At 39.8% G+C, this 12256-nt stretch overlaps 1 protein-coding gene across 4 annotated transcripts in view; it reads left to right on the top strand.

Annotated features, from left to right (window-relative positions):
• Nucleotides 1-1279: 1279 nt before the first annotated feature.
• The window catches only part of LOC113031524 (polycomb protein SCMH1), a 37313-nt gene continuing 26336 nt past the window's right edge, over nt 1280-12256 (top strand). The window contains exons 1-7 of one of the 4 annotated variants that reach the window (XM_026183662.1): nt 1280-1326; nt 3458-3526; nt 3767-3844; nt 6870-6940; nt 7038-7272; nt 8932-9020; nt 9174-9420. In XM_026183662.1, the coding sequence (XP_026039447.1) occupies nt 3502-3526; nt 3767-3844; nt 6870-6940; nt 7038-7272; nt 8932-9020; nt 9174-9420 (745 nt within the window). In that variant the 5' untranslated portion in view covers nt 1280-1326; nt 3458-3501. Of the gene's footprint in view, nt 1327-1831; nt 1951-3457; nt 3527-3766; nt 3845-6869; nt 6941-7037; nt 7273-8931; nt 9021-9173; nt 9421-12256 lie in introns of those variants that run through there. The other 3 variants (XM_026183664.1, XM_026183663.1, XM_026183661.1) reach the window with 3 other exon arrangements.

Here is a 12256-nt window from a genome sequence, read left to right as displayed (position 1 = left end):
TACAAGTATTAACCGGAAATCCATTTCTCATCCATTTCAAATACAGTTTCACTAAAGTCAGTTAACAGCAGCTATCAGAGGTTAGCAATACCTAACAGTGACAAAAACAACAGCTAACCAACAGTTTAGCATATCCTAGACAACTCACCTCAGTATAACCATATCGGGCTCCTTTCAGAAACTTTTACAGCTTCTTCCAGAGTAAATAAAGGCGGTCCTTAGTTGACATTGACAGCTGAGGTAAACAGTGGACTGACTGCCTCCCACAGGATGGGAAAAGCTTCTGGGTGCAACCGGATCCAGTCCAAATACTAGCAGAAACACACCAGCCAGTAGGAGTCATTGTGGGCTACAGTCTAAATGTAACTTTTTTGATCTCTCTTTGTTGACTAAAACATGTTTGTCCTACAGTAGCCATACTAGGTAGGACTATGCACATCCAAAACTATATTTTAGAAAGAGTTATGTTTGGCGTTAATGTATTTCTAAAATTTGAACAATTAATTACATTCAAAAACAATAAATAAAGGGTGTTATAGAGATGTGAGTGTTTCCAGGTGCCTATGGTTGATGAACATTTGTCATTTTATTTAGTACTAAAATTCATACACAAACAGGAAAATTCACAATTTAAAAAAAAATCCGCATGATAAGTGTCATTGTAGTGTAATTACTTACTGAATACAAATACACTCATGGAGTAATTTTGGCAGGCCTGCGAAATTGGCTCTAAACATGGTTTGCTGGAATCCCAAAGCCTTGGAAATATATTTAAAACCCTTTCCAGACTGATAGATGAGCAGTGACTTTGTTTTGCAACTGTTTTATTAAGATTTTAGCATGATGTGTTACTTTGTGCAACCTTTAAGCCTAGTTCACTTTATGCGACAGGTTCTATTTGAGTGAAATCGGTTTGATGATCTGTAACATATAAGTATGTAAAATAATAATAATAATAATAATAATAATTATTATTATTATTATTATTATTATTATTATTATTATTATTATTATTATTATTATTATAAAACCTTTCCACTGCATTAAAAAAAATACCAGCTTTTGCCGCTAGGGGTCACTGTTGTGCCGTTTCCCCATCATTAGCTCGACTTGCCCGTCTGCCGGACTGTCTGCCAGACAAGAAATGTTGGCAAAACACCCCTCCTCATCGTGTAGGGAAAAAATGGCGGACCCACAAAAGCGCTAGAAACAAATACACACGTTACAAAGCAAGGTAAACATCCTCGGATACACCGAGCGGCATCTCCGTTAAGGCTCGACTTCAGCGCTGAGCCGAAATGACCGCTAACTAACCTCACAGTGCTGGTACGCTCCCGTTTTGCTAATGCTAATATTTATAATCAGGTCGGCGAACTAGCGTGCCACCTAGCATGCTAAGCTAGCACGCTAAATCCGTGGGCATGTCTGTGAAGCCGTGCGTAGCATAGCCTGCTGGATGAGATGTCTGCACTGGCTTCATGCATGTTTGACTTTCATTCAGTGGTGTTTGGAGAGGCTTGTGCAGCAGGGGTTGCTGTTAAACTCCTGATTAATACAGTTAACGCTGCTGTCATGTAAATGAGTATTCATGGAAATAAAGCGTAGGAGAGGGCGGGGAAGAGGGTCCCATGTGCTGGCTTTGTGTTTTGAATGAAGCTCAGTAAATTTCTCCAATGTAGCCGGTGATGTTTTGTTTCTGAATATAAAGTTAGGAGCTCCATTTATGTGTGAAACAACTGTTACTCCCTGGAGTTTGCAACAGGAGGGATGTGCTGCTGCCGATCACTGATGCCAGTCCTCCTGTCACTTTTTTTCAGCCCGAAAAACAGGGAGCCGGTCGCTTTAATTTGGGAGCCGTCCCCCCTTTGGCGGCGGAAAAAGGCGCACTTCTATTGAAAAGGAGCTCATCCGATAAGGAGAAACGCAGCAAAACGGTTATGAAGTTATAAGGTAGGCGCGTTTATAATATGAACAGCCCATATCTGGTTTAAGCGACACTGTGGATGCTCTGCCTTTGCTCTTTTACATTTTCCACGCAAGCTCGGTTAATTTATAACAGCCCTCATAATAAAGCGGGAATATTTTTCCTCAGCAAATTCAAATGTTTGGCAGATGGTTAACATCTGCGTTGCGACTGTTACTAACGTCCTCACATTTCTGGCTAAAACTACTTAAATATCGGCCTTGTTTGATTACTTTGTGGTAATAAATGTCGCAGTGGGGTGTGGGGAAACTGCAGAAGCAGCCACTTGAAGCACTTGTTTATATCCGTTGACCTGCTGACCTGTGTGTTGTGTCTGGTTTGTAGTGTTTGTGAGCCGGGGTTAGGTAACAGGGGTCACTGAGCCTTAAAACATGTTGCTCTTGCCGTAACCTTGGCCTGCTGACAGACGGCGAGACATTCATGAGCATTCAAGACAGGATGCTTTATGTTATGGGCAATAAACCAATTTTCTGTAATCAATACTAGTTGTTTTTTTAAAATTAATTATTAAATTATTTGATCAAAGTTGAATAGAAAGTCATCCCTGGGTGCTATTTCTGCTGCTTTAACTGAGAGACCGGTGTCATTTTTTGGGATAAATCTCTTACATAAGCAGTCAATATCTCAAGAAAGTTATTCATTATGATCTCACAATGTATGTGTAACATGTGAAAAACTCCACAAGTCCACATGCAGTGCACTTTTGATCTTTGTGATGAACCCCTGAGAAGACAAGTAAGCTTTAGTAAAGTCTCCAGTTCTCTGTTGCCTTTGAATAACAATAGTACATTTTATATGTAGTAGCTGAGCCTTTGGCCTCAAGAATATATTATAGAATATATTAGTGTGATTGGTTCTTTGTCAGTGATGTAAATTAAGAGTTGTGCATTTTGATGGCCTTAATTATCTATGATTTTAGAAATATTCCGCCATCTGTTAGTATAATTTAGTTTTTTGGGGAATGTCTATGCTTAATAGAGTGGTGCGCAGTAAAGGTTACAAGTCTGTTTTTCCTTACTGAAGAGAAATCCTGGAATTTCCTGTTTATTTCTGGTCATTTCAGAAACAAAATGTTGCACTTGAGAAAATGAAACACAAGTTAACAGGTTAAAAACAATATATTTTTTCACAGTGCTTGTAAACTAGTTCACTTGCCTCAAGGTGTTTCTTTTGTGAGGTAAAGACACTAGAATAACACAGTTCCATTTAAACTGGCTGAAAATTTCAAATCCAATGTGTGTAAATGGATTTATTGAAGTTTGATGCTGCAGTGTTGTATCAAAAGCATCATGTTAGCTGCTTTATGCCCAACTGTCTCCAGACTTCAAGGTGACATTTTGTGTGTGTGTGTGTGTGTGTGTGTGTTAATGTTTCGAATGTGACTCTATTTTTAAATCGATAAAGGAAAAAATTGCCACAAACATGCGTGACTAAGCTTTAACTCAGTTTTTGTGTGTTTTATTGCCTTTACAGTGGAGGCCACTTTTGTTTTGTTAGTTGGTCAGTATTGTTGGAGCATGAGGAAACCTGTACCACAAAAAGGTGAGTTTGTTTTATGATTAATATATTTTTAACATGTTGTATTATTTCTAGATTGTAGGTGAAGCTAGAAATATGTAGCGTGTCATCTTTTATGCCCTGAAAATGTATGTTATGTTGTAATAGTCCTCTAATTCCTGACATTGCCTGGAGCAGTGATTTTTGCCAGGTATTGCAACGTGTTGACTGATGAGAAGATTACCCATAGTTAAAGGATTTTCTTGCCTTTCTTGGCTCTTCTAGCGATAGAGTGGAAAGATGCCCGAAGGATTAAGCATGCTAGGAGTGGACGGCCTTCCCGCGTGCCCTCACAGTACCAAGGTATATAACGCAATGGTAGATGAAGTAATTGTTCACCAAATGTAAGCAAAAACAATGTGATACTGTTTTTTCTCAGTATTTTTATTAACTATTCAGACAATTTGTTACATAAATACAAATATATATATATATATATATATATATATATATATATATATATATATATATATATATATATATTAGGGCTGCCACAAACGATTATTTTGATAGTCGACTAGTCACCGATTATTTATGCGATTAGTCGACTAATCAGATCATCATCCACTGGACGTAAAACTACAGCTTATTGCACCAGCAGCATCTGCTCTTATATAACTATCATTAGCTTACAGCTTTAAGCTTTTAAGGTGCTAACTAAAAATAAAGACAAGATGATAGTTTATTAAATTTTAATGAAATTTGCAGATTGTTTCGGTGAAGTTTAATGAACTCCTTGCTATCTAAAATATAACAGGACAACGGAGTATATTCTCCAGCATCTCACACTTCTGATAATCAGCTGTCTGCTTGATGTTTATTCAGCTGTGTAAAAACTATAACTTTAATCTCAGACAAACCGATTTACTCAGGAACAAATAAAATACAAAAAAAAAAAAAAAAGCCAAACAACAACATTTTTAATTTATCTAAGTGACTCATATATTTAACCTGAGTAGCGAAAGACGGCGGTGGGTTTGAAAACAATTTGCCGGGAGTCCGGTGTTCTCACCGCGCTAGTGACCTAGCCCCCGGCTAGCTATCGAGCTGGTGGGTAACAGACGTCTCCGAAAACGTCGGAGCGCTTTTGAAAATATGTGGTGTCCTGATAAACTGAGCCGATATTTGAGGTTTACACAGCTACATTCTCGCCTGAAAATATGTTAAACGTTTATTTTGTGACCCAGAAAGAATAATAAGAGTAATATTAAAACTAACTAGCTGCTGCCATTGTTGGAAACTAAGCTGGGCCACGCTATGAATTCTGGGACACAGCTGCTTCTTCTTCTTCTTCTTCGGGGTTTAACGGCAGCTGGCATCCTTGTACATGCAGTGCTGCCATCTTCTGTTTCAGTCCGTTATTACACTCTTAAATCCTGCTACTTATTCCTGCGTCTTTTGGGATCTTACAAAGCTTCAAACGACGCGTCGACTATCAAAATCGTCGACGACTGATTTAATAGTCGACGTAATCGTGACTAGTCGACAAATCGTGGCAGCCCTAATATATATATATATATATATATATATATATATATATATATATATATATATAATTAGGGGTGCAACGATACACAAAATTCACGGTTCGGTTCGATACTTTGGTGTCACGGTTCGATATTTTTTCGATACAAAAAATGTTCATGCATTTTTAATTTGTCATTTATTAAAATTATAAATATATATTTTAACTCAAAAGTACAGTTTTTAAATTTAACCCTAACCCTTGTGCGTGTTTTTTATTTTGACAGCGAATGCGCACCTGCGGACCACTTATGTGCAGCCCTGGTTATTTAGCTCATCATATTGCAGCCACAGAAATTCTTTTGTCCATGAAACCATAAAGCTGCACTTTCTTTTTGCCTTATAGTCTGATTTGTCATAACTTCTCCGTTTTGTGGTAAGCTTTTCTTTGGCTGTCACTTCTTCACCCTGACCTGTCTTATTTGGCTCAGCAGAACTGAAATGCTTTTACACATGCACTCACATAAGCTCAGCGATTCTCTGCGCGATCAACCTCTCACATGTTTAAGCTTGCTGCGTCATGTTTGCATAGTAAGCTAACGATTAATAAGACGATGTCAGAGGAATTGGTGCACAAATTATCATCACTCACAGATCAGTGCTGTCGCTCTCTATACACAGTTCGCACGGTTGCAAAGTGAAAGCAAAAAAACAAGCGCAAATTCAAACGCGATTTCAATATGTCACATATTGACAGTGGCTCACCGATGCCAATGACATAATTACCCAGCTACATTTCTGAAAGAATGCAAAAGCATTGACATATATTTTTCCTACAATAGCCCGACGGGCAGGGCAGAGATAGATTTTGGTAGCCCGACTGAAAAAATCGCTAGCTCCGGGACGTCGGGCTAGCGATATTGCAAGCCCTGTATCTGATTGAGGAATAACTCATCTTTGGAAAAGAGAGTTTATTACAGAGAAATGGCTCTTTCCAAAATAAAAGCTATACTATCCGCTTCTTCTGGGCTATATTCTCAGCAGCATAAGGAGAATCATGTGCTAACAGCTGTCTAAATGACTCGGCTAAAGTTAGTAGCATGCTTGCTTTTTTTTGTCTGCTTCCACTTGTCTTTGCACTAGGATGATGTCGGCGTAAATGTGCAGTCATATTCGTTGTGTTCCCACTAGTGCTTTCAGGTTAATCTCGTTGAAATGACCTTAACGCCACAACACGGCAAATCTTCGTTAACGAGCTACCGCCGATAGCTCCGTGCATGGGGCTAGACGGCCAACACGTTAACGAGCTAACTGCGCTAACACACTAGCTCCCACCCATGTAATTGAGCATTGCGTGGCACATCCAACATACTGTTTTACTTTAGTCCATGACTCGCTTACCTTCAGGGTCATACGTCACATGAAAACCAAAATAATTCCAAACGCCAGATCTGAATGAGGGTGGGGGAGGTGCCCTGCGCTCTTCCTTCTGACTATGCTGTCTGTGTTGAGCGCTCAGTGGATCTGCGCTGGACAGTGCAGCCTAGGCGGAGTAGTCGAACGCAGATTCACTGAGCGCTCAACACAGACAGCATCGTCAGAAGGAAAATTGATAAAATAAATTACAAATGTTGTATTGTTCGATACATATGCGTACCGAACCGAAAGCACTGTATCGAACGGTTCAATATCGATACGAATATCGTTGCACCCCTAATATATATATACATGAGAGAGAGATATTTTTTTTGTGTATTGTTTGTTTTGTCAAGGTAAAAATGTAAATCTTGTACATACAATGTAACAAATGTGGCAGTGTGCGTGACTGGAAAAAGATGTATTAAAGTTTCCTGTTATTCTGCAGGGCACTTCAGTTGGGAGAAATACCTGAAAGAGACAGACACTATTGCTGCCCCTGCCTCATGTTTCAGACAGGTATGTAGATTCATGGCTGATTGCAAAGTGTCATTTTTATAGGTCTTCATTCCTTTTTCTTTTTTTTCTCCATATTTTTACTATCATCACTGTCCAGAGCCTAACACCTCCCGTAAACGAGTTCAAGGCAGGCATGAAACTGGAGGCTCAGGACCCGCGAAACACCACGTCTACCTGCATCGCCACAGTGGTGGGCTTGACGGGTTCGCGGCTGCGGCTGCGCCTGGATGGGTCTGACAACAAAAACGACTTCTGGCGTCTGGTGGATTCCTCAGAGATCCAGCCTATCGGCAGCTGTGAAAAAAACGGAGGCATGCTGCAGCCACCACTTGGTGAGGACACAAGCACAACCACACATGAGCATCTTTGCATTTTCACACAGTCATGAATTAACTTCACAAACTCTACTGTTATCTCTGCTCTGAGAAAGTGACAGAGCAGAAATGGAGTCGAATTATGATGAATTAAAAAGAGCTTAGAGACAGTTTTCATCAATGACTGTTTTTCCCCCCAAAACAAGAAGATAACTAAATAAAAATTAATGCATGAGGACCAAAACTATGATGACATGTATTGACACTTTGGAGAGACAAGAGACAAGATCCAATCAGGGCTAATTAAAATGTGTAGATAGGCGGGACTAGTTTGGAAGTGATCCAATCAGAAGTGATTTTCTTCTGATTCGATCTAGATTCTAGATTTTCCTGTCTAGCTACCTTTGTGAGGACCGAAATCTGCGTTCTACTGTACTTGTGAGAACCAACAGTCACTTGTGAGGACACATTCACCAGTCCTCACAAGTTTGAAGGCCTTTTTGAGGCTCAAAATGTGGTTTTAGTGTCAGGGTTACAATTAGGTTATGGTTGGGTTTAGAGTAATGGTTAGGGTTAGGCATTCATTTTTAATGGTTAGGGTTAGTGTAAGGGGCTAGGGAAACCATTATGTCAATGAAGGTCCTCACTAAGAAAGCTGAACGGGCTTGTGTGTGTGTGTCTGTCTGTCTGTCTCTCTCTTTCTTAATCCTGAACCCTAACCCACACACATTCAAGAACTCCAAAAGCACTACGACACTCTTTGCCAATTTAATAAAGAGAGACTTTGTCATGCGTATCTCACCACAGTGTGCCAACAGTGTGTGTCAGTGGAAACATAGGAAGAGGACAGGGACTAATACCGTAGGCAGTATTAGTGGGCAGAGGTCTGGTGTGCGGGTTCTTACTGTCTTGGTGCGGACTGAAATCTGAAATTTACTATACTGGTGGGGACCAACAGCCCTCATGTGGACCAAAATCCAGGTCCCTACGGGATTAAAGGCATTTTTCACACTCAAAATGTGGTTTTAGTGTCAGGGTTACATTTGGGTTATGGTTAAGTTTAGGGTAAGGGTTAGGCATTCATTTTTGTTGGTTAGGGTTATGGTAAGCAGCTAGGGAAAGCATTGTGCATATGGGATGTCCCGAGGATAGCAAACCCAGACGTGTGGGTGGGTGGGTGGTTGGGGAGAATCCCGTGCTCCATGATTCTCATGAAAGAAACAAAATGTCAAAGTGAGGAAGGAAGAGAGGAGTAAAACAGTTCACTTTTTAAAATTCTCCTTTAAAAATCAGCGTGTGGAGCAACTTTGAGCGGTTAAGAACATGGCAAACTTTTACACTTTATATTTTAGTCAACTGAACCAACTTCAGATTTAGTCTATGGTACTCTTTTAATACGTGGTTGACTTAAACTAAATGACTTTAGATGCATAAATAGGACTAAAACTAAATGACGTTTTAGTTAAAAGACCATGACTAAAACTGAATCAAAATTTGCTGTCAAAATTAACACTGCCTACTACTTTCGTAGTGATTATCCTTGATCATAATGAATGATTCTTTTCACACTTGCTTAATTTAATTAATAATTTCATGATTCATTGTTTGATTCATGGTGATTCAACCTTTTCATTTTGAAGCTGGTGTCGTAATGAGAATATTTGTGTCCTTATTCAGGTTTTCGACTCAATGCGTCCTCCTGGCCCATGTTCCTTCTGAAAACACTAAATGGAGCAGAGATGGCTCCCTCTCGCATCTTTCACAAGGTACCTGTACAAGGCTCACAAGCTCAAAAAGCTCAGCATTCACAAAGATGGCCAACTCTTCTGATGTATGACACAATAAGAACATCTATCACATGGTTTGACTGTTTGATAACTACCATATTTGACCCTTTTCTTTCACTCCATATTCCCCAGCAGGAGCCTCCCGCCCCAGAGCAGAACTCCTTCCAAGTGGGGATGAAGCTGGAGGCTGTAGACCGGAAAAATCCCCACTTTATCTGCCCAGCGACAGTAGGTGCATTGCGTGGTGTTGAGGTGCTGGTCACCTTTGATGGCTGGCGAGGAGCCTTTGATTACTACTGCCGCTATGACTCAAGGGACATCTTCCCTGTTGGCTGGTGCGCCCTCACTGGAGACAATCTTCAGCCACCTGGCACGAAAGGTATGAACCTCATAAATACGGTGATAGCTAAGAGTGTATATAACTTGAGTTTGACTTTCTCTGTATTTTGCGTCTAAGTCTTCTTTCTATTTCTGCTGCAGTATAGTGGCTTTAAAGTTTGGCATGTACTATAATATTGGTGATCTTCTAAAACGGTGATCAGAGCTTGAGTTATCTCTATCCTGAGCAAGTGTTCCATCATTGAAAATAACTAATGGTATCTATTAGGGATAGACCGATCCGATATTACGAATCGGTATCGGTCTGATACTGACCTAAATTACTGGATCGGATATCAGAGAGAAATAAAAAATGTAATCCGATCCATTAAATATCACAAAAGCGCCTCACAAAACCCAGCTCGTGACCTTAGCACGTTGGAGCAGTATGCGTCATGTGATAGGGCGGCTGTGGTGTGACGTTAGGGCTGGGCGATATGTCGAGTTTTTTTAAAAATATCGATATATTTTCATACGAGATATAAGATGTGACAATATCGTTTATATCGATATAGTCTATGTTACGTTATAATTATACTTGTGGAGCCGCAGGTTTGCCTCTCTTTCGTCCACTTTTGTCTCTACGCAACGTTACTCGGCCTCGCCTCTCCTTCACTGAACACAACTCCTCCTCCCCCATAGCTTCACCTGCAGGCAATGACAAGATGAAAGCGGAAAATCTCAGTTATCGAGTTACTGCGGATCGCCCCGTGCGTGGGGCTGGACGGCGTCAACGTGTTAGCGAGCTAACTGCGCTAACGAGCTAACCGCGCTAACGACATGCAGCCCGGAGGGGCTGCACGGCCTAAAATCCTTTCATTTTCTCAAAACTCGACAGTGCGCCTTATGTATTAATTCTGGTTGTGCTTACTGACCGCGAACCGATTTTATGTGGTACACAGCGCTCATCAATCTGTCAAAAAATGTTTTAATATGACTTTGCTAAGCTACGGAGCTGCACCGCTTGATGGATTGTCGGAGGATTACGGCTACCGAGGAGGAGCCTCGCGGAGTGATACGTACTGTGCTTCAACGTAATATTACCGTACTGTGTGTGTATAAGGACCACAAATGGCACCTGTTCAGAGACGTGGTGCAGCTGTGAAATCTGTCTCTTTGTTATTATGCTCAGCGTCTATTAGTTTACATTTTGACTGCACAATTGTGAGCTTTTTGTTATGCACAAAAACAACATTGTTTTCTTTTATTTATGGACCATGATTATTTAATAAATGCTGATAATTTATTTTTGAGTAATTTCTTCATGTACATCTACGCTGTATGTAAATAAAAGTGCCCGTGTAACATCTGGGACACAGTGTGACTAAGAACTCTCTTTTTGTTCTTAACTTATGGCTTTAAAAAAAAAATATCGAGATATATATCTTATATCGCCATCCAGCTAAAAAATATCGAGATATGAATTTTGGGTCATATCGCCCAGCCCTAGTTGACGTTCATCCTCCAGCTTCACTGTGCTAATGTTATGCTAACATAGCTGTGTCGCTAGCAATCACGTAGCAAAACATTATATACCAGATAGTCTAACTTCAGTAACCCTGCAAACGCCACTGCTGTTTAGTTTTCTCTCTTCATTTATGTTGGAAGTGGTAGCAGAGCTGTACGTTTTAATTAGTTTCAGAAATCTCTCAGTCAGAACATGGTATGTCATGTTTAGGTGGAAACTAGCGAGCTAACTTCCTGTTAACTTGTAACTCCGTTAAATTTAATAAATTCTGTTTTCATGGATGCTTGGATGTTAAACTTAATTGTTACACTTGGTAAAGCAGCAACGGTGCTGATTTTATTAAAGGTGAAAGAATTTAGACCGTTTTTAACTCTCAGTGTTCGTTTGACTTTGGGACCTGAAATGGACAGAGTTTTGGACCCAGATTACTCCGCGAAGCTCCTCACTACGGCAGCCGTAATGCTCTGACAATCCATCAAGCAGTGCGGCTTACCAAAGTTGTACTAAAACATTTTTAACAGATTTCTGCACGCCCAAATCAGTTCAAGGGTCAGTAAGCACAACCAGAATTCATACATAAGGCACACTCTCGATTTTTGAGAAAATTAAAGGATTTTAAGTGTGCCTTATAGTGTGGAAAATACATTATACAGAAGAAAATAATATATCGCGATATATATCGTTACCGCATGTGCTCCAAATTATATTGCGATATGGATTTTAGGCCATATCGCCCAGCCCTATTTTCTAGTATCATTTCCTGTAGGGTTGCAGATTAAATTATTTAATTTTAATTAAATAAGGTTTTGAAATAGGTTCTGGGGTTTTTTTTTTACCTGATCAAAGTGCACTTCCTAGAAACTAAATATAAAGTCTATCACACCTTTCATTGTATCTACAAAATGGATGTGAATTAAACTCATAGTACTTAGTAGCCTTGTGTTCCTCTAAATTTCCCCTGTAATGTTTTGCACATAATGCAGGTATTTTCACTTTGATAATATATCTTTTGTCCAGTAATTTGACTATTTTCCTGAAACCTTTCTCTACTCGCCACATATTTTGGACACATATCTTTGGAGACAGTGTCAGTGATTCTAGTGCATCTTAGTGACACCTAGTACGCATGTGCTGTCTGATGTTGGATGATTGATTTTAATAATCATTGCATTGTTTCTCTAGTCCTTCATGCATTAATTATACTGCAGTTTGTCTTGTTTTCAGGTGGTTGAATAATATAGTTGTGTTGTACAGTATTTGCTGCTTTCTTTCTTGGTTAATGTCCATTTACATGTGGGAAGCTAACATCACAATCAAGATTAAAATTAGTTATCGAATGGGCAGCCCTGGTCCTGGACTAAAGGGTGTT

The sequence above is a fragment of the Astatotilapia calliptera genome, chromosome 11 (genome assembly GCF_900246225.1).
Source record: "Astatotilapia calliptera chromosome 11, fAstCal1.2, whole genome shotgun sequence".
Taxonomy (NCBI): Eukaryota; Metazoa; Chordata; class Actinopteri; order Cichliformes; family Cichlidae; genus Astatotilapia; species Astatotilapia calliptera.
This window is presented reverse-complemented; position numbering and strand designations above follow the sequence as displayed.